The sequence below is a fragment of the Natrix helvetica genome (genome assembly GCF_964273705.1).
Source record: "Natrix helvetica genome assembly, chromosome: Z".
Lineage (NCBI taxonomy): Eukaryota > Metazoa > Chordata > Lepidosauria > Squamata > Natricidae > Natrix > Natrix helvetica.
Window position 1 is genome coordinate 4,309,891 of NC_138554.1, and position 27,861 is coordinate 4,337,751.

At 48.3% G+C, this 27,861-nt stretch overlaps 1 protein-coding gene across 1 annotated transcript; it reads right to left on the reverse strand.

Annotated features, from left to right (window-relative positions):
• Positions 1-649: 649 nt before the first annotated feature.
• Positions 650-27,395, reverse strand: LOC309381625 (mitochondrial inner membrane protein OXA1L-like). Its single transcript, XM_081932822.1, has 10 exons — positions 27,239-27,395; positions 22,021-22,161; positions 19,357-19,546; positions 17,002-17,145; positions 15,331-15,416; positions 15,070-15,234; positions 12,178-12,282; positions 7,156-7,318; positions 3,254-3,334; positions 650-837 (listed from the first exon to the last, which is right to left on the reverse strand). The coding sequence occupies exons 1-10, from the start codon at positions 27,296-27,298 to the stop codon at positions 734-736; spliced, it is 1,239 nt and encodes a 412-aa protein (XP_081788948.1). The 5' UTR covers positions 27,299-27,395; the 3' UTR covers positions 650-733.
• Positions 27,396-27,861: the final 466 nt, after the last annotated feature.

Genomic DNA, 27,861 nt, shown 5'->3' on the forward strand with positions numbered 1-27,861 from the left:
TCTATCAATCGCGTCCCATTTCCGCAGAGCAAATCCCTGACGTCCTAAGCAGCCTCCTTCCTATTCGTTCCCTCCGGCAGGCTCTTCCATCCCAGGCCTTGGCACGTTCCCTCCGAGATGTCTAGATTTTCTAGTACATGTGGCCCTCAACGTACGACCACAACTGAACCAAAAACCTATGTGGCTAAGTGAGACATTGGTCGAGTTTCGGTCCACTTGACAACTTTTCTTGCTGCGTTTGTGAAGTGTGTCACCGCAGTTGTTCCAATGGAAATCCGCTCGTGAAGCGAATCGGGCTTTCCCATTGACTTTTCTCGTCAGGAGGCCGCAACGAGAGGATGGCGTGACCCGCGGGACACTGCGACCGTCGTAAATACGAACCACTTGCCAAGGATCCGAGCATCAATCACGTTAACCTTGGGCACACTGCAACAGTTCTAAGTGTGAACAACGGGCCATCGTCGCTTTGAAGGACACTAAATGAATTGTCGTTAAGTCGACTCCTTGTGCAAGGCAAGGGAAAGGAACCGTCACGCTGGGTTGGAGAAAGGAAGCTCGAATCCCGAGTCATTTCAAACGGTCAAGTGAACGGAGGGCCGTAAGTCTAAGAATTCCTTTAGATTCTTAGCTTGCAACAACAGGCAGAAGCGAAAAAAAAAATAGCATCTTTATTAGGGATGAACGGCGCAACGAGGGGACAAGGAACTAGAGCGGAACTGGAGTAGTGTGGTCTTCAGATTAACGTATCTTCCCAGGGTCGCTCTTTTGGTGGCGGCTTGCTATCCTCAAGCTTCACCTCCTTCAAAGGGTTCTCGGCAAAGGTCTGACGCAACGGCCCTGCGAACAAAAAATAAAAAATTTGCAGGATTTATCTGGGTCGGTCACAGGGAGCACAAGTTTCGTCTTCCGAGCTTTCGGACTCGTACTGGACCCCATACTTTGTTCTGACCTAGGCTTCCCAAGGGGCACGAAGCCCTCGTCCCGATAAACCCCTTTTGTTTAATTTACAGTGAATCCCTCCCCAGCAAAGTCCCGGCCCACAGTCTTTCAAGATAGTTCACCGTTACCGATCTTTATCAGGCCAGGCCGACATCTTTCAGATGCCGCAATACTTGGCAAGAATGCAGGAATGAACTAAGTGTCTCCTGCAAACTCCACTCCCCTTTCGCTCCTCTTTTATTCCCTTTGGGAGGGGCCATTCACCGTCCACCTATGGCCTTACTCCCAAGTCGACCCTTGTTCCTTAGCTGTTCCCTTCGTTGGGCAACTCTGCGCATGTGCACACTGGGAACAGGCTCCAGCTGTTCTTCTGCCTCACTGATGTCCGACTCTGAAGGCAGCTGATAACTGGCATACTGCCCTGGCCCCCTCTCTGCCTCCGACACAGAGCCCTCATCAGAGCCTTCCCCAGACTCCAGGACTGGCCCAGGTTCCTCCCCAACGTCCTCACTGTTCGAATCTGCTGCCAGCTCTGCTGGCCACTGGCGGGCCACAACATCCTCAGGGAACCTCTTTCCAGCGGAGTGTGTGGGCTATTTTATAAATCGTTTTTACATGTGTGTGGCTTTTTAGTTGTTGATTGGGGGGTCTTGCTGGCCAGCTATTAAGTCATTGGCTGTTAAGGCTCTTAAGTACTTGCTGATAAGGTGGAGGGAGATCAACTCTCCTGTTGACCGATAAGGGAAACGTTTCCCAGGCTTCGGTCCTTTCCCTGGCTGTTTTTGTCCCTGCTCGACCAACTATCTTAGTAGCTGCAAAACTGAATGTAGGTGAATTGAACGTTCAAAACTTCTGGACCGGTGACGGACCCGAATTGGATTCTGCAACGTTATGCTGGGATATGTGTATGCGCTTTTCGTTTGTGAGTTGGGTAGGTAACCTGGTTACTTATATAGAAAATTGTTAGTATCGAGAATCACAATGGCAATTAAAGGCAAACCAATCAAGATGGGCTCCAGGATGAGTCTGAAAGCTCAGAGGACAAAAACGCTGGTCCCATTGACCAATCCTGATTGGATCTATGTAACGTTATCCCAGGGCATGTATATTTGACGTATATATTTGGAGCGGTGCCTAGCGGTAGAGCTCTCGGCTCACAATCAGGAGGCTGTGAGTTTGATCCTAGGAAGAGGCAGATATTTCTATCTCCGGCCACAATGAGAATATATCTGCTGAATATAACTCTGCATTGGCAACAGGGAAAGGCATCCAGCCAGTAAACAGCTTCATTCAGTTGCTCAGACTCCACCCCACAAGGGATGATGGGATCATTAAAAGAGAATGATGTATATTTGCCATCATTCATGAAATTCCTCCCCAAGGCAAGCCATCCCCCTTTCTTCCCCCACTTCAAACCTTGAACGCATTAAACGCAGGTAGTCCTCGACTTATTACCCCAAAGTTTATGTCGCTAAATGAAAAATGGGTTAAAGGAGCCTTGTCCCATTTTACGACTGTTCTGCCCACGCTTGTTAAGTGAATCTGGTTTTCCCCAAGGACTTTGCTTGTTGGAAGGTCGCAAAAGGGGGATCACATGACCCTGAGACACGGCAACCGTCATAAATGCGAGTCAACTGCCAAGCATCTGAATGTAAATCATGTGACCGTGGGGAATGCTGCAACGGTCATAAGTGTTTGAAAATGGTCACAAGTCCATTTTTTCAGTGCCGTTGGGAGTTCGAACAGTCCCCAAATGAACTGTTGTAAGTCCTCGGCTTACGACCACAACCAAGGCCAAAAGTTCTGTCGCAAAGTGAGACATCTGGTACCCGCCCCGTTTTACAACCTTTCTTGCCAGAGTTCTCAAGGGAATCACCGCACTTGGTAAGTTAGTCACCCGGTTGTTAAGTGAATCCGGATTCCCCACGGACTTTGCTTGACCACACGACCCTGGGACACGGTCGTAAGTTGGTCGTAAGCACGAACCAGTTGACAAACATCTGAATTTTGATGACGCGATCATCACTGGGAAGCTGCAACGGCTGTCGCTGGGAACAACGGCCAAGGCTCCACTTTTCAGTGCCGCTGCAACTTTCAACAGTCACTAAACAAACCGGCGCTAAGTCGAGGACTACCTGTACATGAGGGTTGCCAAACGCCCCTCCCCCCAATTTTGCTCCCGTGACAGACAGTAGAGATGCTGCGATGGTCCTATGTGGGAGCCCCAGTTGGCAAGTCACTCTCCCCCCCCCCTAATGTCGTACGGTTGCCAAACAGGTCGAAAAACTGAGGACCACCCATCCAAGCAACTTACCCGATGCTGCTAACGTCAAGTGGTTTTTAATGCGGTCCTCTCGTTCTTGTAGTCGTTTTTTGGCCTGGAAGGTCTCCCACCCTGGAAGAGAGCGGAGGAGAAGGAAGGCTGAGGGAGTACATCATGCAGTGAGAATGTATGTTTTGCCTACACAGGATTACCATATTTTTCGGTGTATAAGACGCTCCGAAGTATAAGACGCGCCTAGCTTTTGGGGAGGAAAACAAGGGGGGGGAAAATTGGCTTCTGTTTCCCCGCAATTTGTTGCCTCCTTGCAACAAACAGACAATATCCAAGGAAGAAAAACCTCAACTCCCATTTGAATAGGGATAAAGTGCTTTTACTAGATATGAATTGAAAGCAGGAAAGAAAGGAAAGCAAGATCTGAGCCAAAAAGGCGCGAACACGTACGTATCAAATGATTGCCCAGCCCCCTCCCTCCAGTTACCCCAAGCCCAGTGTCCAATCCGCAACTCCCTAAGGTGTCATCTTCAAAGGGCCTCATCAGGTTGGTATGCGAGACGGCTGGCCTTGACCAAGTCCAAACATCGACCATCAGCATGCGCAGAGGATGGGGGAGAATAAAACTCCCTTTCCCAATACCATGCCCCCACCCTCCCCATTTCTATGCCAGCTGATAGCAAGCAAGCGAAGCAGAGGCTGACGGTTATTGACGTACCTCCTTGCAGCAAACAGCAAACAGCCCGATTAGCACAATTTCTGCCTCCCCAAAATTTGCCTCCTGTTGCCTCCAGCAGCAAGTTTCACTTTCAATTTCAGCCTGGATCCTGCCGATCATCAGCTGTTTCAGGCTGCAGGGGTTGCGACAGCCCCGTGATGGCAACCACAGGTGGCACCCGGAGCCGTTTGTTAGGGCACGCGAGGCATTGCCCTGTCAGCAGATGACTTCGGCTTTCTTTGGTGGCCGTTTTGTCGCCCTCCGGAGGCTTCCTTGAAGTGCAGAAAAAACGGCGCTACGGGCAAACTGGAAGTTTGGGAATGGATGTCCAGTTTCCTTTGTAGGTCCATTTTCCGCCCTCCGGAGCCTTCAGGGAAGCCTTCTGAAGGCTCCGGAGGTCGAAAATCGGCCTTATGGACAAACTGGAAGTCACCATTCCTGAACTTCCGGGTTCTGTTTTTCGCCCTCCGTAGGCTTCAAGGAAGCTCCTGAAGCCTCTGGAGGGCCTCTGGTGGGGGGGCAGGGGGGGTTGTCGGTGGGGAGGTTTTTTTTTGCCCTCCCCAGGCTCTTAGAAGGCCTCTGGAGCCTGGGGAGGGCGAAAAAACTGCTCCAAAAACGGAGGGGGAGGGGCCCTGCTAGTCGCGCGCGCATGCGTGCACGGGGGGGGGGCACGCACATAGCATTATGGGTGTGGCACACCTGCACACGACCCCCCCGCACTCCTCCAGCTTTTGGCACGGGAGCCGAAAAAGGTTAGCCATCATTGCTTATAGCCTATTGCAGCCTCCGCAAGCCCCATTTTCCCTGTTTGTTGCAAGGAGGTAAATTGCTGGGTGGCTACATTCATTGTATAAGACGCACCCAAATTTTCACACTCTTTTAGGGGGGGGGGGAAAGGTGCGTCTTATACTCGGAAAATACGGTATTTATTTTGGCCATTGCGAGTTTCCTCCAACGGCAGTAAGTGAAGAGGAACGAAAGAGCCTCTGGGTGCGGGTGAAGGAGGAGAATGCAAAAGGTGTCTTGAAACTCAACATGAAGACAACTCAGATCATGGCATCTGGCCCTCTCAATTCCTGGCAACGAAATGGGGAAGAAATGGAGGTCGTGACAGATTTTATTTCCCTGGGCTCCAAGGTCACCGCAGATGGGGACTGCAGCCAAGAAATTAAAAGAGGCTTGCTCGTGGGGAGGAAAGTTACGTCAAATCTAGACAGCATCCTAAAAAGCAGAGACATCACCCTGCCAACAAAAGTGGGTATAGTCAAGGCGATGGTTTTCCCAGTTGCAATGGATGGCTGTGAATGGACCATAAGGAAGGCTGAGTGCCAAAGAATGGAGGCCTTTGAACTCTGGTGCTGGAGAAGACTCCTGCGAGTCCCTTGGACTGCAAGGTGATCCAACCGGTCAGTCCTAGAGGAGATCAACCCTGGCTGCTCTTTAGAAGGCCAGATCCTGAAGAGGAAACTCAAAATCCTTTGGCCACCTAATGAGAAGGAGGGACTCCCTGGAGAAGAAAGCTGGGAACGATGGAGGGAAAAAGAAGAAGGGGACGACAGAGAAGGATTTGGCTGGATGGAGTCACCGAAGCAGTCGGCGTGAGCTTCAATGGACTCCAGAGGATGGTAGAGGACAGGAAGGCCTGGAGGAACGTGGTCCATGGGGTCACGATGGGTCGGACACGACTTTGAAACTAAAACAGTTTCCCAGTGTGATTTAACATATGAAAGGCAGTTCCCCATATTTGCCATGTGCCGAAGAAGAGAAATGGGGAAACAAAACTGCTGCCAGGGAGGGGGGGAAAAAAAAGACCTTGCAAAGGAAACCACAGAAAAGCTGCGTTGGGTTGGAGGGACGGATCGTCCCTTTCCAGCTGCTCGTTATCTTGGACCACTGGCTTAGCCAGAAGCTTGGGAGAAACCCCAAAATAAACCAGGGATAAACCACGCTATCAAGGGTTAGACATGGGTGGGGCGGTGGCCTAGGGGTGGAGCTCTCGCCTCCCAATCAGGAGGCTGCGAGTTGGATCCTAGGTAGAGGCAGATATTTCTCTCTCGGGGCACGCTGAGGATACGTATCTGCTGAACATAACTCCGCATTGGCGACAGGAAGGGCATCCGGCCAGGAAGCACTCCGTTCAGCTCCACTGTAGGGTCAAAAAAGACGACGACGATGATCAAGCGTTAGACATAGTCACCTAAACAGATTAACAGAGCTGGAAGGGACCTCGTAGGTCATCTAGACCAAGCCCAACTCTACCCAAGCAGAAGACCCTACACCATTTTTGACCGAGGGCAGCCCAGTCTCTTCTTGAAAGCCTCCAGCGATGAAGCCCCCACAACTTCCGAAGGCAACTTCTGTTCCATGGGTTGATTCTTCTCACTGTCAGAAAACGTCTCCTTATTTCCAGGTTGAATCTCTCCTTGGTCAGTTTCCTTCCTATTATTCCTTGTCTGGCCTTCGGGTGCTTTGGAGAATAGCTTGACCCCCTCCTCCTCTCTGGGGCAGCCCCTCAAATATTGGAAGACTGTCCTCATGAAGAGTGTCTTCTCTTCCCTAGACTAGCCAGGCCCAGTTCCTGCAACCGTTCTTCGTACGTTTGAGCCTCCCGTCCCCTCATCGTCCTGGTTGCTCTTCTCTGCACTCTTTCTAGAGTCTCCACATCTTGTTTTATAATGTGGTGACCAAAACTGAATGCAGTACTCTAGGTGTGGCCTTACTAAGGCTTTACAGAGTGGAATTAGTTCCTTCCTTGATCTTGATTGCATCCCTCTGTGAATGCAATTTAGGATTGCGTTGGTTTTTTTGGCTCCACCGCACACTGTTGGCTCATATTTAACTGGTTGTCCACCAAGACTCCAAGATCCCGCTCGCAGTGACTGCTATTAAACCTGGTTTTACCCAGTCTATATGTCTCCTTCTGGGTTTTCTTGCCTAAGTGTAGGACTTTACATTGAATTTCCTTTTGCTAGAGAGGGCCTAGTGTTAAAGTCTCTCAAGATTCCTATTCTATTCTAACCCTATTCCACCCCACTCCATTATTCTATTCTGTTCTATTCCGTCCCATTATTCTATCCTATCCTATCCTATCCTATCCTATCCTATCCTATCCTATCCTATCCTATCCTATCCTATTCTATTCTATTCCCCATTCCATGATCCGTCTGAAATACTCCCCTCATAGTGAAAAGAAAAACAAATTAACTCTCTCTCTCTCTCTCACCCTCTTTGCAGCTGTCGATTAACCCTTTCTGTGTCTGTCCCGCCGCAGTCTTGGGGACCTCCTGTTTTGGGATGCGGAAAAAAGTCCGCACGGACGGCACGCGTAACAACAAGACTTGTCCCAGTGAGAACAGGTTGGACGTCATCCAGTAGGTGAAGACGGCCTGCAGGAAAGGCAAAATAATAATAATAATAATAATAATAATAATAATAATAATAATAATAATAATAATAATAATAATAATAATAATAATAATAATAATAATACCAGGAAACTAATGACAATGCACTACAGTTTACATCCACGTGGTGATATTGATAGACTATACCTACCCCGGAAATCAGGTGGCAGAGGATTATTACAAGTGAAGCAAATAGTTGAAGAAGAAAAACATGCACTTGCTGATTATTTAAAAGAAAGTCAAGAACATCTATTAATCGAAGTAAAGAACAAAAATCTATTGAAGGCCCAACAGACAAAACAAGAATACAGAAAAGATGTGATAAAATTAAGAATGGAGAGTTAGCAGAACAAAGCATTACATGGTCAATTTCTGGAAAAAATAAAAGATAAAGTGGACAGTGAAAAAACTTGGTTATGGTTAACAACAGGTACATTAAAGAAAGAAACAGAGTCACTAATCCTGGCTGTGCAAGAACAAGCTATCTGCACAAATGCCATTAAGACCAAAATCGAAAAATCCTCTGATGATGCCAAATGTAGACTTTGCAAAGAGGCTGATGAAACTGTTGACCACATACTCAGCTGCTGTAAAAAAATCGCCCAGACTGATTATAAATTGCGGCACAATTCAGTAGCACAAATGATCCACCGGAATTTGTGCAAAAATTATAATATTAAAACAACAACAAACTGGTGGGAACATAAGCCTGAAAAAGTCACCGAAAATCAGATGGTCAAGATCCTGTGGGATTTTCGTATACAAACAGACAAAATACTAGCGCATAACACACCAGACATCACACCGATTGAGAAAAATAAGATTACAATCATAGACATCGCAATACCAGGTGATAGCAGGGTCGCCGAGAAGGAATATGAAAAAGTCGCGAAATACCAGGACTTAAAAATCGAAATCCAACGATTAGGGCACAAACCAGCAGTGGTAATTCCAGTGGTAATCGGCACACTGGGTGCTATTCCAAAAGCACTGGAATTACATTTAAAACAGTTAAAACTTGACAAAATCACCATCAGTCAAATGCAAAAGGCCGCACTGCTTGGATCCGCACACATATTACGAAAATACGTTACGACGTCCTAGGCCCCTGGGTGGGGCCTGACTAGTAATCAATGCCAAATCCGGCGAAACAACTGGCCGCTGTGATACAATCGTATAATAATAATAATAATAATAATAATAATAATAATAATAATAATAATAATAATAATAATAATAATAATAATAATAATAATAATAATAATAATAATAATAATAATAATAATAATAATCAATAATAACAATAACAATAACAACAACAATAATAATGTCAAATACATTTGGGGGATCCTCGACTTACAACCATCCATTTAGTGACCGTTCAAAGCGATCGCGGCACTGGGAAAAGTGACTTAGGACCATTTTTTCCCTTCCGCAGTTACGACCTTTGCAAACGAAGAACTCATTCAGTAGCCAGGAGGGGGTAAAGGAAGCGAAGGGTTTTCTAGCACAACAACGGTTTGCCCCGTACAACAGAGTGCACAACATCGCAATCGAGAAACCACCAACTCAAGACAAACCGTCCGACAGGAAACGACGGATGAGGTTACCTAGCTAGGTCACGAAAGGCCTGCAAGAAAACAAGCGAGCTCAAAGGACTCCCCAGTCTTCCTCCTCTTCCTTTTTCCTCTCTTCGTCCATCCCCCTTTCTCCTTTTCTTCTCTTCTACATCACAAATGCCACCTTTTTTTTTCTAGGACGGAGGATGTTCCCTAGTTGGGTCATGAAACGTCTACAAGAAAACAAGCACGCTCAGAGAGCATCAAGGGACCCCACAGTCCTCCTCCTTCCCTTCTTCTCCGTTCCGCAAACCCCACTCCCTTCTAGCACTGATGATGTTCCCTAGTTGGGTTGTGAAATGTCTACCAAAAAAAATAATAATAAGCTGTGTCATCTTTTCTTTTGGATCTTTGACCTGGACTTCCCAGTCCTTCTTCTCCTACTCGCCTTCTTCTCCTCCCCTCCACAAACGAATGTTCCTGATGATGTCACTTAGTTTGTTACCTAGCACTGATGGTGTTATCTAGTTGGGTCATGAAACGTCCGCAAGAAACAACCAAGCTCAGAGAGCACCAAGGACCCCACAGTCCCACTCCTTCCCTCCCCCTCCTTCCCCCTTCTAGGACTGATGATGTTGCCTAGTTGGGTCATGAAACGTCCACAAAATAATACGCTCAGAAAGAGTCCCCAGTCCTTCTCCTCCTCCCCACTTTCTCCTCCTCCCCTCCACAAACGAATGTTCCTGATGACGTCCCTTAGTTTGTTCCGTAGCACTGATGATGTTACCTAGCTGGGTCATGAAACGTCTGCCAGAAAACAGCCAAATTCAGAGCGCCCCAAGGATCCCGGTCCTCCTCCTTCTCGTGTCCGCTAACTCCACACACCACCTCCCACTGATGGTGTTGCCTAGTTTGGTAGTGAAATGCCCGCAAGAAAACAACCAAGGTCAGAGAGCACCAAGGACCCCCCAGTCTTCCTCCTCCTGTCTGCAAACCCCACTCCCTTCGAGCAACGATGACGTTCCCTAGTTGGGTCGTGAAACGTCTGCCAAAAAAACCCACCGACCTGCCTTATACAGCGCCAGCCAAGCGTTTCCCCATTAAAAAAAAACCACCCCGAATAAAAAGATGTCCGGGAAATACCCAGGTTTCAAATTGTGCCAAGGTTGAGCGGCTCGTGGAGGTGTTGTGGCCCTCCAGCAGAGCTGGCAGCAGATTCGGAGAGTGAGGAGGTTGAGGGGGGGGGGGGGGGAAGATGAGCCAGTCCTGGAGTCTGGGGAAGGCTCTGATAAGGGCTCTTTGTCGGAGGCAGAGAGGGGGCAAAGGCCATCTGATAAGTACAATACAATACAATAGCAGAGTTGGAAGGGACCTTGGAGGTCTTCTAGTCCAACCCCCTGCCTAGGCAGGAAACCCTATACCGTTTCAGACAGATGGCTATCCAACATCTTCTTAAAGACTTCCAGTGTTGGGGCATTCACAACTTCTGGAGGCAACTTCTGTTCCACTGATTGATTGTTCTCACTGTCAGGAAATTTCTCCTCAGTTCCAAGTTGCTTCTCTCCTTGATTAGTTTCCACCCATTGCTTCTTGTTCTACCCTCAGGTGCCTTGGAGAATAGTTTGACTCCCTCTTCTTTGTGGCAACCCCTGAGATATTGGAAGACTGCTATCATGTCTCCCACTAGTCCTTCTTTTCATTAAATTACAATACAATACAATAGCAGAGTTGGAAGGGACCTTGGAGGTCTTCTAGTCCAACCCCCTGCCTAGGCAGGAAACCCTATACCGTTTCAGACAAATAGCTATCCAACATCTTCTTAAAGACTTCCAGTGTTCGGGCATTCACAACTTCTGGAGGCAACTTCTGTTCGACTGATTCATTGTTCTAACTGTCAGGAAGTTTCTCCTCAGTTCTAAGTTGCTTCTCTCCTTGATTAGTTTCCACCCATTGCTTCTTGTTCTACCTTCAGGTGCCTTGGAGAATAGTTTGACTCCCTCTTCTTTGTGGCAACCTCTGAGATATTGGAAGACTGCTATCATGTCTCCCCTAGTCCTTCTTTTCATTAAACTAGACCTACCCAGTTCCTGCAACTGTTCTTCCTATGTTTTAGCCTCCAGTCCCCTAATCCTCTTTGTTGCTCTTCTCTGCACTCTTTCTAGAGTCTCCACATCTTTTCTACATCGTGGCGACCAGAACTGAATGCAGTATTCCAAGTGTGGCCTTACCAAGGCATTATAAAGTGGTATTAACACTCCACATGATCTTGATTCTTGAAGTAGATGTGCTGCCTCCGGAGTCTGACATCAGCGAGGCAGAAACACAGCGGGAGCCTGTTCCCAGTGTGGCCGTGCGCAGAGCTGCCAGAAGGCAAGAACAATGAAGACAAAAAGGGTCGACTTGGGAGTAAGGCTTGGGGACGATTGGCCCCTCCCGTAAGACATAAAAGAGGAGCAAGTGGGCCGTGAGCTTTGGCAGGGAGCAATTTGTTCATTCTGGTCGGTTCAGGCCTTGAAAAGTTCTGTTGGACTCCGTGCTAATTTTGGCCTTGCTTTGCATTTGGCAATGAGGTCTCGGGCAGCGTTTCAAGGGAGTGTTTAAAGCGCTCCATGGCTCAGGACGTAGCTGCCTGCGGGATCGCATCCTGCCCCATACATCCCTGCGGCCGATTCGCTCTCACAGGGAGGGACTCCTCCGGGTGCCGTCCACTAGGCAGTGCCAGCGGGCGACGCCCAGGAGTAGGGCCTTCTCTGTGATGGGCCCATCCCTCTGGAATGACCTCCCCCCCCGACATTAGAACTACTACCGATCTCCGCTCCTTCCGTAACAAACTAAAGACCCACCTGTTTAATTTAGCTGGCCTGGCCTAACTGTAGCTTTTGTGTCCCTCTAGCCTGTATTTTAGATTTTAAATGTTTAGGGATAGATTTTATAGGTTGTTTTAATTTTTAACTATAATGTACAGCCTATCATCTAATTTGTTTTAATGGGTATTTATAATTATTTAAGTTTGTATATTGTTTTATTGTGGTCTGTACACCGCCCCGAGTCCCTTTGGGGAGAGGGGGCGGTCTATAAATTAAATAAAATAAAATTAATTAAATTCACGGGCTGTTTGCGAATCATTACGGGCTGCGAATGACCATCATTTACAGCCATCTAAATAAAAAAGGGTTTTAGGGACTAAGATTGGGATTTATGCTTTCTCAGGTTAGACCCGGCGAGCGAGCCTTTTGTGCCAGGGATCGATGAAGGGAGAAGTTTCCTTTCTTTCTTTCTCACCGTTGGGAAGTTGATCGTGATTGGCAACAGCAGGAGAGGCATCACCCGGAAAGCTGTTTTCATCACGTGGTAACTCGGGTTCGAGACGCCCGTTTCTGCCCCAAACTGCAAAAGAGAGAGAGATGCCATCATTCACCTGGGCAGTAATATAGCAGTTGATTTATATTAAAAAAAAAACGACAGGAATTCCCCCAAGCTGGGTGACTTTAAGATTTGTGGAGTTCAACTCCCAGAATTCCCCAGCCAGCACATGCACGTGTGCTGGCTGAGGAATTCTGGGAGTTGAAGTCCACAGGTTTTTAAATTGTTAAGCTTGGAGAAGGCCGGTCTACAAATTCCCCTTTTTACATCGCCCCCCACTCCCCACCGCACCCTAAATTATCCCTTAAGGGGAATCATTCTGAAATTTGGATGAGCTGTTACAGGAAAAAAGAGTTTGATGTTTGAGTAGCTTCCTGCTGTTGTGGCCAGCCAGAGTTGGACACTGAGGAGGTTGGGGAGGAACATGGGCCAGTCCTGGGGAAAGCTCGGACGAGGGCTCTGCGTCAGAGGCAGAGACGGGGCCAAGGCCGTCTGACAGTTATCAGCTGCCTTCGGAGTTGGACAGCAGTGAGGCAGAGGAACAGCTGGAGCCTGTTCCCGGTGTGCGCACGCGCGCAGAGCTGCCAAAAGAAAAGAACAGCTCAGAAACCACAAGCCACAAGTGGACGGTGATTGGCCCCTCCCAGAGGAAATAAAAGAGGAGCAAAAGGGGAGTGGAGTTTGCAGGAGGCCATTCGTTCCCTTCATTGGTTTGTGATTCTCGGAGACTCCTGGCCAAGTTTTGCAGATCTCGGCCTGGCAGCTCTCCAAGCCAGATAAGGTCTGTGACTGTAAATCCTCCCTTGAAAGACTTTGCAGGTAGTGAGTGGGCAGGAAACAATTCGCTCGTTCGGTCGTTTCAGGAGTGTGAAGATCTGTCCGTGAATCTCCGAGACTCTGGGCCAAGTCTTTCCTCGCCCTGCATGGCGTTTGGAAAATATTGACATGGCAGCTTTCCAAGGTAGATAAGGTCTGTGACTGTAAATCCTCCCTTGAAAGACTTTGCTGGAGGTGAATGAGCAGGAAACAATTCGCTCGTTCGGTCGTTTCAGGAGTGTGAAGATCTGTCCGTGAATCTCCAAGACTCTGGGCCAAATCTTTCCTCGCCCTGCACGGCGTTTGGAAAATATTGACATGGCAGCTTTCCAAGGTAGATAAGGTCTGTGACTGTAAATCCTCCCTTGAAAGACTTTGCTGGAGGTGAATGAGCAGGAAACAATTCGCTCGTTCGGTCGTTTCAGGAGTGTGAAGATCTGTCCGTGAATCTCCAAGACTCTGGGCCAAATCTTTCCTCGCCCTGCACGGCGTTTGGAAAATATTGACATGGCAGCTTTCCAAGCTAGATAAGGTCGGTGGTCATAAATTCACCTTTGAAAGACTGTTTGCCAGGTCTTTGCTGAAGGTGAATGAAAGGAATTCACATTCGTTTAATAAAAGGGTTTTTGTCGGGACCAGGAATCTGCTTCGTGCTTTTTGGGGAAGCCTAGTTCAGAACACCTGCCGATTTCGATCTCGGATCCAGGCATCGGAGAGAAGGGAGTTGTGGCAAGTTTTAAGGGGTAGCGAAAATTAAGGACTGCCTTGAACTCCCACTCACTTTTTTTAAAAAAAGATTTTATTCCACCTCTATTATTTTTCTAAACGAGGGAGTGAACATGATGATAGTTTTCCTGCTTAAAGCTGGACTAGAATTCCTAGTCACCTGGCAATTGGCCCAAAGTTCACCCAGTCATTTTTTCTGTCTAGGGTGAGACTAGAACTCCCTGTTGCCTGGCAATTGGCCCAAAGTCACCCAGTCAGTTTTCCTGCTTAAGGCTGGACTAGAATTCCTAGTCACCTGGCGATTGGCCCAAAGGCACCCAGTCAGTTTTCCTGCTTAAGGCTGGTCTAGAATTCCTACTCACCTGGCAATTGGCCCACTGGTACCCAGTCAATTTTCATTCTTAAGGCTGGACTAGAACTCTTTGTTGCCTGGCAATTGGCACAAAGTCACCCAGTTATTTTTCCTGTCTAAGGTGAGACTAGAATTCCCTGTTCCCTGGTGATTGACCCAAAGTCACCAAGTCAGTCTTCCTGCTTAAGGCTGGACTAGAATTCCTAGTCACCTGGCAATTGGCCCAAAGGCACCCAGTCAGTTTTCCTGCTTAAGGCTGGACTAGAATTCCTAGTCACCTGGCGACTGGCCGAAAGTCACCCAGTCATTTTTCCTGCCTAAGGTGGGACTAGAACTCCCTGTTGCCTGGCGATTGGCCCAAAGGTACCCAGTCAGTTTTCCTACTTAAGGCTGGACTAGAATTCCTACTCACCTGGCAATTGGCCCACTGGTACCCAGTCAATTTTCATTCTTAAGGCTGGACTAGAACTCTTTGTTGCCTGGCGATTGGCCCAAAGTCACCCAGTCAGTTTTCCTGCTTAAGGCTGGACTAGAATTCCTAGTCACCTGGCGATTGGCCCAAAGGCACCCAGTCAGTTTTCCTGCTTAAGGCTGGTCTAGAATTCCTACTCACCTGGCAATTGGCCCAAAGTCACTCAGTCATTTTTCCTGCCTAATGTGGGACTAGAACTCCCTGTTGCCTGGCGATTGGCCCAAAGTCACCCAGTCAGTTTTTCCTGCTTAAGGCTGGACTAGAATTCCCAGTCACCTAGAAATTGGCCCAAAGGCACCCAGTCAGTTTTCATTCTTAAGGCTGGACTAGAACTCTTTGTTGCCTGGCAATTGGCCCAAAGTCACCCAGCCAGCTTTCAAGCTTACGGTGGAACTAGAATTCCCAGCATCCTGGTTTCTGGCCCAGCACCATAACCGAGTCTTACCTCCAGAACAGCCCACATAGTGGCGGTTGTTATCAGGGGTAGTGCGTAGTAAGGATCCGAGACGGTGAGATCCGTGAACCACAACAGCCCCCCCGTCTGCATGCTGGGCACGGGACACTCCGCCATTTTGCGCAGGGCGAAGAAGAAGGAGATGAAAATGGGCGCCTGAGACCGAGGAGGGAAGAAGAGGTCAAGCTGTGTAGCTAATCATACAAATTGCAAACAGGTTAAGGGTGAGGTGAGTACTTTGTGGAAACTAACCTGGACCAAGGGTGCGAGGAATCCTACTTTAGGATTAAGATTATGGTCTTTCTGATACTGGTTCAATTCTGTGTAAGCCTTCATAACTGGGAGATGAAAGGAGAAATAGTTTCAGCAAAATTGAGTAAACATCCCTAATTTTACCTCTTTCTTTCTTTCTTTCTTTCTTTCTTTCTTTCTTTCTTTCTTTCTTTCTTCTTTCCTCCTCTGCTCTTCCTTTTTCTTTTCTTTCTCGCCTCCTTCCTTTCTTCATCCCATTCTTCCCTTCCCTCCCTCCCTCTTCCTTCATTTCTTCCTTCTTTTTTCCTTCCTTCCCTCCTTCCTTTCATCATCCCATTCTCCCCCTCCTTCCCTTCCTTCCTTTTCTCTTCCTTCCCTCATTTCCTTCATCCCATTCTGCCCCTCCCTCTTCCTTTCTTTTTCTTTTTCCTTTCCTTTCCTGCCTTTCTTCATCCCATTCCCCTCCTTCCTTCTTCTTTCTTTTTCTCCCTCCTTCTCCTTCCTTCATCCCATTCTTCCTTTCTTCCTTCTTTCCTTCCATTCTCCCTCCATCCCTTTTCTTCATTCCACTCCTCCTCCCTCCCTTTTCCACCCTTCTTAACTGCCCATCTCCTTCAAATCTCCCTGATTCTCTTCTGCTAAGCATTTCTGCAAAATATCCTGCCTCTTCAAAGTCTTGGCTCCTCTCTGGCAGCCCCCTCCTCCCCCAACCCTTTTTGGTCTCCCCAGTTTCATCAAATCCTTCCATTCCAGGGATCCCCAACTTTTCCGACCTCAGGGACCACTAAATTCATAATTTTAAATCCCACGGACCGCTAACAGGATCTGTCTAATGAACAGCTGGATGGGGGGGGTGGCCAGCCGGTCATGTGACTGGGTGGGCGTGGACAACTCGATGTCACTCACATCGAGGGGCACCTTGCTGGCTTCTACTCGCCCCTCCCCTCCCAGCCACTCCTCGCCTGCCTACCCGGGCTCCTTAAGGCCCCAAAAGGAAGGAGTTGCTGGAGCTAAGCAGCCGTCACGAGAAAGAGTAGGCAAAACAGCTCAGTTCAAATTGGATCTGACCGAGGAGGCTCAGCAGAAACTCCCCACTGAGGACTAGGAGCATAGGATTTCCAAGCAGAGGGAAGACCTGCAGGAGTGCAAGGCCAGGTGCTGGCAGCTGGAGGCTCAACGGGCTGAGATGGTCGGCCAGTTCCAGGCCATGGTGCAGTCCCACTGGAACGAGGCCCTCCGGCTCTTCGCCACCAGCGATGTTTCCCTCTAGCCTTCGCCCAAAGCCCACCATCAAGACGCCGAAGCAGACCCCAAGTCGGAATTTCTGCCCCCCCCTCTGCCCCGCACAAAAAGACCCCAAATTTAGTGCAATGTTAAAAAAAAGATGCAAATAATTTTTCTGTGGCCCGCCAAAATTTACTCACGCACCATTCCATCTAGACATCTCTTGCATCCTTGGTGTGTGTGTGTGTGTGTGTGTGTGTGTGTGTGTGATGAGAGCTAAATAGCTTGAAATAGATCTATACTAGTCTCCCTTTATTTGTTTATCAGCACAAATACAACACAAATATAAAAAGGCAACATTAAAAATAAAAATATGGTTTTCTGCCTGGATGGTCCTCTGTAATGAGCCGAAGGACAGAAAGGTGTGTAATCACCCTCTAAACTTACATTCTTTCTGATTCCCCGACTTCCTGGCGTCGCTGATTCTGGAATTCATCTCGCTCATTTGGGGATAGTGGTTGTTGAGGATCAGGGCGTGTCGCTGGCATTTTACAATGATGGGGAAGACCAAGGAGCGGGCTAGGACTGTTCCTAAAGAAAAAAAAAATGAGACGGAGAGACGAGGAGTTACTCCAGGGGAGTTACTCCCAGGAGAACCAGCAAGCTGAAATTTCCCGAGCATGCAATTCCTGACCGAGCGGATCAAAAATTCCCTGGTTAGTGCTTCCTTGATTATTTATTCGTTTACTAGTAGCTGGATACCCGTGCTTCGCTACAAAACGATGTGATTGGGCTTGATAAATGGACGCTTAAAGCTTGAAAATCAAGCTTTGAGTAGTTACGATCGGGCTTAAAGCTTGAAAATTAATGTAGAACATGCAACTCCTTGGCATCAGAGCGTGTTAATATTATAAGGCAACTGGCAGTTGGGACAAAGTTCTTTTCTGGTGAGGAGGGGGAGTAGAATGTCTAACTCCTTAGCATCAGAGCGTGTTAATATTATAAGGCAACTGGCAGTTGGAACAGAGTTCTTTTCTGATGGGGAGGGGGAGTAGTATGTCTAAACTTCCAGCCCGCAGGCTGGATGAGTCACGCACTGGCCATGCCCACTCCTGGTTAGAGAAGGGGTAGCATCCGAGCATGTAAATATAAGGCAACTGGCAGTTGGAAGAGTTCTTTTACGGTGGGGAGGGGGAGTAGAATGTCCAACTCCTTTGCATTAGATCGTGTTAATATAATACTGTACAAACAATACAAGACAAATCCTTTCTTAGCGAGCACCTAGAAGCTGAGACGTGCGAAATTTCAAGTTTGTAAGCTTTACAGTTCTGGAGATTTCGTGATGAGAGAATGATACTTGGCTTTTATATAAAGATTTACTTACTTACTTACTTATTATTTATCAAACAAATGTATACAGCTGCTCAACGCACACCGAGAGGTTTTACAAAATCCAAATAAATAAATAAAAATCCACCATATAGTAAAATCCCATTTAAAAATGAAACAAACCAACCCCTCCACCCCTCCATGGCAGTGAACACAATTAAATCAGTCGCAATCAAATTTGTCTCCAACTCGGAGACCTCTGAGACTGCTGACAAAACCACCCTTTTATACGAACTTTTGGACAAGTGTCTATGGAGATTCTCAACTCATCCAAGTCGTGGTTGTCCCAGAGGTGCATTTTTATTTTTATTATTTATTTATTTTTATTTTTCCAGAGGCGACGAGACTTTCTGGTTTTTCGTTGGAACACGTTTTGCTTCTCATCCAAAAAGCTTCTTCAGCTCTGAGCGGATGGTGGGGAGTGGAAGGTTTTAAATTCCTTGCAGGCAGCTGGTCGTTTGCATCCTTTTTAACAGAGTCATTGAGGTTACTTGGGAGATTTATAAATACCTGAAGTATTGCAGGCTAACTCTGCTGACTGCCAGCAGTTCGATTCTCCCTGGCTCAAGGTTGACTCAGCCTTCTGTCCTTCCGAAGTCGGTAAAACGAGGACCTGGATTGTTGGGGGCAACAGGCTGACTCTGTAAACCTCTTAGAGAGGGCTGTAAAGCACTGTAAAGCGGTATATAAGTCTAAGAGCTATTGCTATTGCAGGCTAACTTTGCCTACTGCCAGCAGTTCGATCCTAACCAGCTCAAGGTTGATTCCACCTTCCAAGGTCGGTAAAACGAGGTGTCAGGCCTGCAGCCACATTACTCTCGGATCTTTGTCCTTCTACACTTTCTATTCTTCTACTATGCCTTTTTCTATGGTGGGAAAATGGGAGGAAGGATTGTACGGAGTTAGATGCTATGTAGCCAAGACAAAATTCCTTCTAGAAAGCCAAGGTCATCCTTTGTCTCTGCACCTCTGCACCTGACTGGAACTGGATGGGTGGAAGCTGCCAGCATGGCAGTGGGAGATTGGACCATGGGATGGACTTGTGGGTGTGGGGGCAAGATCTTGAACTTTCAACTGGGTAGGGAAAACCGGGAAGCTTTCAAATTTGGGTTTTCCCAGATGTGCCAACATGGCTCTCTTCATAAATTGGAAATTTGAGCAATACTTTGCCTCGGACTCTTGATTTTATTTTGGATGCTCTTTGGAACCCTGACAGGAGGACCCGATTGTTGGGGGCAAGTGACTGACGTTGTAAACGACTCAGAAAGGGCTGTAGAGCCCTGTAAACCCGTATATAAGTCTAAGTACTACTGCCATTCTCCAGTGAACAAATCTTTGATTTATCTTTGTCTATCAAGCGAAAAGCGTCTTTTGTGTCCCGATCTGCTTAACGACCCCGGCGGTCCTCTTTACCTCCTACAATGGCTCCCCACCAAGGCAGCCCCACGTCCAAGTGCAAAGCCTCCAAGATCTTCATGATCAGACCCACCGGAGTGAAGCTTCCCAGACCCAATTCAGCCAAAGTCGATTCTTCCACCATTTGGCTAATTTCCTCTAAGGGGAGGGTTGTCTCTACCGGCGCAGTTGCTGCGGCTTGAGCAACCTGAAAGACAGGATATAGAACAGGGGTGGGCTTCAAAAATTTTTAGCCACAGGTTCTTGGCCCGGTTGCTGGGTGGGCGTCGGCATGGTGGGCGTGGCCTAGTCGGCCTCCCGCACCATGGCAGAGGCGGGGCCTTTCCACTTCTCCCCCTTGACTCCGGAGGTTTTCATCAGGCCTCCGGGAGGGTGAAAATAGGCCTCCTCTGTCTCTGGAGGCCGGAAACAGGTGTTAACGGAACTTCCAGGAGGCCCATTTTTTTCACTCTCCTCAGGCTCTGGAGGTTTTTCTCAGGCCTCCGGGAGGGTGAAAATAGGCCTCCCCTGTCTCTGGAGGCCGGAAACAGGTGTTAACGGAACTTCCAGGAGGCCCATTTTTCATCCTCCTCAGGCTTTGGAGGTTTTCCTCAGGCCTCCGGGAGAGTGAAAATAGACCTCCCCTGTCTCTGGAGGCCGGAAATGGGCGTTATGGAACTTCTGGGAAGCCCATTTTTCATCCTCCTCGGGCTTTGGAGGTTTTCCTCAGGCCTCCGGGAGGGTGAAAATAGGCCTCCCCTGTCTCTGGAGGCTGGAAACGGGCCTTATGGAACTTCCGGGAAGCCCATTTTTTGTCCTCCTTGGGCTCTGGAGGTTTTCCTCAGGCCTCCGGGAGGATGAAAATAGGCCTCCCCTGTCTCTGGAGGCCGGAAAAGGGCGTTACAGAACTTCTGGGAGGCCCATTTTTCATCCTCCTCGGGCTCGTGAGGTTTTCCTCAGGCCTCCGGGAGGGTGAAAATAGGCCTCCTCTGTCTCTGGAGGCCGGAAACGGGCATTACAGAACTTCTGGGAGGCCCATTTTTCACTCTCCTCAGGCTCTGGAGGTTTTTCTCAGGCCTCCGGGAGGGTGAAAATAGGCCTCCCCTGTCTCTGGAGGCCGGAAACAGGTGTTAACGGAACTTCCAGGAGGCCCATTTTTCATCCTCCTCAGGCTTTGGAGGTTTTCCTCAGGCCTCCGGGAGAGTGAAAATAGACCTCCCCTGTCTCTGGAGGCCGGAAATGGGCGTTATGGAACTTCTGGGAAGCCCATTTTTCATCCTCCTCGGGCTTTGGAGGTTTTCCTCAGGCCTCCGGGAGGGTGAAAATAGGCCTCCCCTGTCTCTGGAGGCTGGAAACGGGCCTTATGGAACTTCCGGGAAGCCCATTTTTTGTCCTCCTTGGGCTCTGGAGGTTTTCCTCAGGCCTCCGGGAGGATGAAAATAGGCCTCCCCTGTCTCTGGAGGCCGGAAAAGGACGTTACAGAACTTCTGGGAGGCCCATTTTTCATCCTCCTCGGGCTCGTGAGGTTTTCCTCAGGCCTCCGGGAGGGTGAAAATAGGCCTCCTCTGTCTCTGGAGGCCGGAAACGGGCATTACAGAACTTCTGGGAGGCCCATTTTTCATCCTCCTCGGGCTCTGGAGGTTTTCCTCAGGCCTCCAAGAGGGTGAAAATAGGCCTCCACTGTCTCTGGAGGCCAGAAACAGGTGTTACGGGGTGTTACGGAACTTCCGGGAGGTCCATTTTTTCGCCCTCTTCAGGCTCTGGAGATTTTCTTCAGGCCTCCGGAAGGGTGAAAACGGCGTCCCCTGGCTGTGGAGGCCGGAAACAGGGGTTATTTCTGGCATCTTGGAACCTCTGGGAGGCCCGTTTTTCGCCCTCCCCAAGTCTCTGTGTGGGACCTGCACTTAACTGGCATCCAAAACAGGCGGCATGGAGACTCCTAGAAGGCGTGGGGTGGGCGGGGTAAGGCAGGAGTGGGATTTGGGGCTTCGCCCAACCGCGCAGACTCTTCGCTAGAGGTTCGCCCGAACCTCTCCAGGCAACCCAGAGCTGCCAACCCTTGGATATAGATCAGGGGTATCAAACTCAAGGCCCCGCGAGATGGATCTGGCCTCCGATGTGGTCGGATCCAGCCCACGAGGCCGTCCTGGAAAGCGCTCTCTCACTCTCTCTCAATCATCTATCTACTTATCATCTACCTATCAGTCTGTCTCTGTGTCTGTCTGTCTATCTACCCAATGCAAAGAGGAAACATGCCAGCAGTTTGGGGAGTGGCGTCAAACTGGCCACCCCCCCCCCAGCTCAACCACAGCCCTGATGGGGCCCTCAATCAAATTGAGTTCGACACCCCGGATATACCGTGTTTCCCCCCGAAAATAAGACAGGGTCTTATTTTCTTTTGACCTCCCCCCCCTGAAATAATCACTTGGGCTTATTTTTGGGGAGGTCTTATTATTTTTGAGGTGCAGGAGGCGGGGAGCGTGGTCACCTCATGGCTGCTGCTCTGTTGCAATTTTTTGGGGGGGGGGGAGAGCTTATTTTAGCGCATGGGCTCAAAAGCCCGATTGGGCTTATTACCTGGGGAGATCTTATTTTGGGGGAAAGAGGGTCGATGGTTGTGGGATGCCAAATGCACAAGTCTCTTTGATCTCTCATTGCTTCCAAGCTTTACAGGTGTGTTACCTGCGTCCCTGCGGCCGCTGCTGTGCTCTGATGGCGGACTGTGGGTCTGAAAAGCGCAACGTAACCGTTCCGAGAATGTTGTGGAGTAGCTAAGCGGGCTTTGGCTTGGCACCATCCCGAAGGAGTGGACATCCTGTGAACCTGGAAAGAAATAGTCAAAAGACCTTCAGGACTTGTAGCAGGAGGGACTCGGCTTACAACCACAACCGAGCCCCAAATTTACGTCGCTAAGGGAGACGGTGGTTGAAGCGAGTTTTCTCCCCGTTTTATGAACTTCCTTGCTTCCTTTTTGGGGGGTCATAATGCATTTTATTAGTTTATCAAAACACCGCAAGAAATTTTAAAGTGTAATACCTTTAGATCCTAAAAACTTAGCTTGTATGTATCCGAATTTGCAACCTAAATGTTGGAGAGGTGACTGTGCCGACGCTACGTATTACCATAAATGGTGGACTTGCAAAACAGTCAAAGCATTTTGGATAAAAATATGGTGTATTATTCAAAATATTCTTAAAAAAGAGGATAAAGTTCGCTCCCCAGCTGTTCTTGTTAGGGATAATTACAGACTGTACAGTTATGGAGACTAATTTGATTCTGAATTTAACAACGGCAGCAAGATTGCTGGTGGCGCAGTACTGGAAGAAGGAAGAGTTGCCTACTATTCAAGAATGGACGTTAAAAGTAGTAAACTTAGAAGAGATGGCCAAAATTTCAGCATATCTCAAGGACAGGTGAGAAATACAAGTTGGAATGGAGAAGATGGATTGAATATATCCAAAATAAATATCGGACGAAGAAATACCAATTAGCTTATGAGTGAAAGAACAAGGATGGTTATCTGTTCTGACCCCCCCCCCCTCGTCACCAAGTCACTCCGACACAAAGACTCTTCAAGATGTCTATTTTCATACAAGTTCCACCTTGGCAGCAATCCAGCCTGCCAAGATCCAGATAGCACTCTGGGCAGCAATCCAGCTACAGCGACACCCCTTGGCAGCAATCCAGCTACCAAGCTCCAGATAACCACCTTAGCAGCACTCCTGCCTACCAAGGTCCAGGGAACAGATTGGCAGCAATCCAGCCTGCCAAAGTACGACACAGATCTGAGAGCTTCTCCAACTCCAATGATCAGTTGATTCCTGCAAAGGGTGTGTCCACAAGCAGTCCCTTTATAGCCTGGAGAGGAGTCTAATGATCAGCAGCTGAGAGCAATTACCTCCTGTAATTGCTCAATTGCTCCTTACGCCGGGTAGCACGCCAGTAACGAGCATCTAATAGCTCACTGATGTCTGACTCACTGTCCCGTGACTCCTCCCCACTGCTCCAAGGCATGACATCAGGAGCCCCCTTCCTTTGGCTTTCACCACTGCTCCATACCTCAGGCGCCTCCTGGTGGCCAACCAGCCTCTCTGCGCCCTGCTCAGAGTCGGAACCCTGTCCAGGGTCCTCCAAATCCTCCTGAGCTGACTCAGAGGGACCCTCGCTGTTAGCTTATGTTAGCGTAGCATTGTTAAATGTTTATACCTTGTATTTTGCTCTGGGAGGTTGGGGGGAGGGAGGGTTGGAGGGGGTGGGTGGGATCGGGGTGGAGGGCGGGGAGGGGAAGGGGATATATTTGTAAAATTTATTAAAACTCTTTAATTAAAAAAAAAAGAAATTTTAAAGTGTAATAGAAAACTGGGGGAGAGGTGGGAAGAAAAAGGTAGAAAGAGAGGAAAGGAAAGAGAAAGGCATTGATTTCCACCCCTCCTTAGTGTTCTGACTGAGGCTTCCTAAGAGCACAAAGTCCTGACAAAAACCCCTTTTATTCATTGGCTGTGAATTCTGCTCATTCACATCCAGCAAAGTCTTTCAAGGGAGGATTTCCAGCCACAGACCTTATCTGGCTTGGAGAAGCTAGCAAGCCGAGATCTTCAAAACTCGACAAGGAGTCTCAGAGAGTCCTGAACCAATGAAGTGAACTAATGGCCTCCTGCAAACTCCACTCCCCTGGCGCTCCTCTTTTATTTCCTCTGGGAGGGACCATTCATTGTCCAAATGTGGCCTTACTCCCAAGTCGAGCACTATTCTTTAGCTGTTCCCTTCGTCTGGCAACTCTCCGCATGCGGACCCTGGGAACAGGCTCCAGCTGTTCTTCTGCCTCACTGACGTCTGACTCCGAAGGCAGCTGATAACTGGCAGAGAGCCTCAACGACCTTACGATGCTCTTCTCAGCAAACTCCACTTCTTTCCAGCACTGATGATGTTCCCTAACATGGTCATGAAACGTCTGCAAGGAAACAACGCAGCTCCGGGAGCAGCAAGGACCCTACAGTCCTCCTCTTCTCTGCAAACTCCACACACTTCTAGCATTGATATTGTTCCCTAGTCTTGTCATGAAATGTCCTGCTTCTCAATTCCCTCCCTTCTAACACTGTTGATGTTACCTAGTCAGAATCAGTATAGAGCTGGAGGGGACCTTTAAGGTTTAGAATGAATGAATGAATGAATGAATGAATGGAAGGGATCTTGAACAGGAGGTCCTATACACCATTTGAAAAACATCTGCAAAGAAACAACTCAGCTCATTGAGCTCCCAAGGAGTACAGCTTGTTATTCTATATAGTAGATTAAGGGAATTGTAATGAAGATTGAACAGTAAGGATTGCCATTTATGGACAATTAAGGGTAATCTAAAGGAAGATATGGAAAAATGGAGAGGGAACAGGAAATATACTTACAATGGGAAACTACTGAGATTTAAAGACAGAATTACAAAGTGGGGGCATATAAGGATGTATAATTATATAAACATCATGATGAGAATAGCTGGGAATTGTAACCAGGTCTACATCTCTGCCAAAATTAGGCAGGTTTTTTTTAAAAAAAAGCATAATGACTATATACGTATACTTTCTTGTTCTCTCTTTTAAAAAAAGGAGGAGAAAGATAGATGTTAAAATGAAATATGTATACTGAAAAGGAGTGATAAATACCAACAACCTAAAATGGAGCTCGCTCAGAAGCTGAAATACACCAAGTAAATGAGATGGAGAGTGTGAAACAGAGGAGAGAGGTAAGGAAAGAAGAGAGGGATAGGAGAGAGGGCGGGAAGAGGAGGAGAGAAAGAAGGAGTGGAAAGGGGAGAGAGGAGGAGAGGAAGGGGAAGTAGAGAAGAGAAGGATGACAGAGGGAGAGAGGGAGAAGAAAGTGACAAATATGGTGTATGGAAAGCAGAAGAGCCAATAATCGTTTTTGGGAGTTGATGGTATGATGAATTGATGTAAACATTTAATAATACAACACAATAAAAAACTATATGTATGTATGTATGTATGTATGTATGTATGTATGTATGTATGTGTGTTACAACCCCTGGTATGCCCAAATATGCAATACAGCCCTGGTTCGATTCCCACTAAGGATATGGCTAGTGATGAGACCTAAATAGGTTAAAATAGATCTATACTAGTCTCCCTTTATTTATTTATCAGCACAAATACAACAAATATATATACATACGTACGTACATACATACATACATACATACATATATGTATGTATTTGTGTTACAACCCCTGGTTTGCCCAAATATGGGAGGGAGCTCACTACTCCCCCTTTCTGTCATTCGGCTCATCACAGAGGACCATCCAGGCAGAAAACCATATTTTTATTTTTAATGTTGCCTTTTTATATTTGTGTTGCGTTTGTGCTGATAAATAAATAAAGGGAGACTAGTATAGATCTATTTCAAGCTATTTAGCTCTCATCAGCTAGCCATCAGCTAGCCCTGGTTCGATTCCCAGTAAGGGTATGGCTAGCTGATGAGAGCTAAATAGCTTGAAATAGATCTATACTAGTCTCCCTTTATTTATCAGCACAAACACAACACACACACACACACACACACAGATATATACACACAAACACACACACATAAAAGAAACAACCCAGGTCAGAGAGCACCAAGGAGCCTGCAATCCTCCTCCTCTCTGCAAACACATATTCCCTTCTAGCACTGATGATATTATCTAGTCTGGTCATGAAACGTCCTCCTCCTCCTCAACTCCCTCCCTTCTAACACTGTTGATGTTCCCTAGTCAGAATCATTAGAATAGAGCTGAAGGGGATCTGGAAGGTTTAGAATGAATGAACGGAACGGACCTTGGAGGTCTTCTAGTCCAGCCCCCCCTACTCAAGCAGGAGATCCTATACCATTTGGAAAACGACTGCAAGCAAACAACCCAGGTCAGAAAACCCCCAAGGACCCCACCGTCCTCCTTCCTCTTCTCTGCAAACTCCACACACTTCTAACACTGATGATGTCACGTAGTCTGGCCATGAAACGTCTGCAAGAAACCGTAGTCCTCCTTTTCCCTTTCCCTTCTATTCTCTTCTGCTTCTCCTCAACTTCACAAACCCCGCTCTCTTCCAACACGGATGATGTCATCTAGCCTGGTCATGAAACGTCTGCAAGCAACCACAGTCCTTCTTTTCCTCCTCTTTTCTTTTTCCTTTTCCTCTTCTCCTCCACTTCACAAACCCTATTCCCTTCTAACACTGATGATGTTACCTAGTTGGGTCATGAAACGTCTGCAAGGAAACCACCAATCTCAAGAGAGTACCAAGGAACCTACAGTCCTCCTGGCTCTCTTCTCCTCCTCCCTCCCTTCCTCTCCTCCTCTTCTCTGCAAACCCCACTCCCTTCCAGCACTGATGATGTTCCCTAGTCTGGTCACGAAACGTCTGCAAGGAAAGCAGCCAAACTCAGAGAACTCCCCCCAAAGATCCCACAATCCTCCTCCTTCCTCTTCTCTGCAAACCCCACTCCCTTCTAACACTGATGATGTTACATAGTCTGGTCACGAAACGTCTGCAAGGAAACAACCCAGCTCAGGGGGCACCAAGGACCCCACAATCCTCCTCATCAGAATAGAACTGGAAGGGACCTTGGAGGTCTTTTAGTCCAGCCCCCTGCTCAAACTGAGGGGAAACAGGCTAAGATGACAACCCCAGGCCCGGTTTGGGCCTAAGTCCAGGCCCTGAAAGGAGGAGGAGGAGGCTCTCGTCCTTGGGACTCCCCGCCCGACACCCGAGGAGACAGACGATCAACTCCGTCCTGGGTCAACCGGGCGCTTCGCCTTGCAAGGACGAGCAGCGCAGGCCTGAGGCGGGCCCGGCGGACTACATGTCCCGTCAACGCCAGGGGGCGCGTGACGTCACAGGACGTCATACCCACCTGTGCGTGGAGCCCCCCCGCCGCCATCCACGCTCGCCGCAGCGCCCCGAAAGCCGCCATGGTCTCTCTGGCTCGGCCGCCGCGGAAGACCGGCGGCCTCGTCACGTGACCGGAAAGGGACGCGAGGCTCTTCCCGAGGCTGCCGCGGCCATTTTGGTTACGGGCACGTGTGTGTGTGTGTGTGTGTGTGTGTGTGTGTGTGTGTGTAGGCGATATCACGGCCATTTTCTCGCGAGTTTCTCCTTAAGGATGCGTTGAGTTGATGAGCGGAAAGACAAAAATAAAATATGACTCGGAAAATCGAACGCCCTTCCCCCCCACCTTGGAAAAAGTTAGGCTGAGGTTAACGGGCGGCCATGTTTGTCGCGGGCAATTCGTCCCCTTCTTTGCCCGCCATCTTCGTTGCCGTTGAGGCGAAGCGCGGCCATATTTCTCGCGGGCAATGATAGCGGCGTGATAAGGTTCGGGCAACTCCTCCCAGCCTTCCTATAGTATAGGTGTACTTTTCAACCCTGACCGCTTTAAGGCACGTGACTATCGCCACGGTTAGAGCTTCCTCATTCTGATTGACTCTCTTGCCGGCCGGCTGCACGCACTCCTCCCGATTGGCTGGCGGGCCTCCA

Excerpts from the sequence above, each read along its gene's own strand:
- LOC309381625 (XM_081932822.1), bottom strand. The coding sequence starts at position 27,298 with ATGGCGGCTTTCGGGGCGCTGCGGCGAGCGTGGATGGCGGCGGGGGGG. Across the intron at positions 17,146-19,356 it reads GTGGGGAGCCATTGTAGGAG|GAACAGTCCTAGCCCGCTCC; the intron begins GTAAAGAGGACC and ends TTTTTTCTTTAG. Across the intron at positions 12,283-15,069 it reads CTATGTGGGCTGTTCTGGAG|TTTGGGGCAGAAACGGGCGT; the intron begins GTAAGACTCGGT and ends TCTCTTTTGCAG.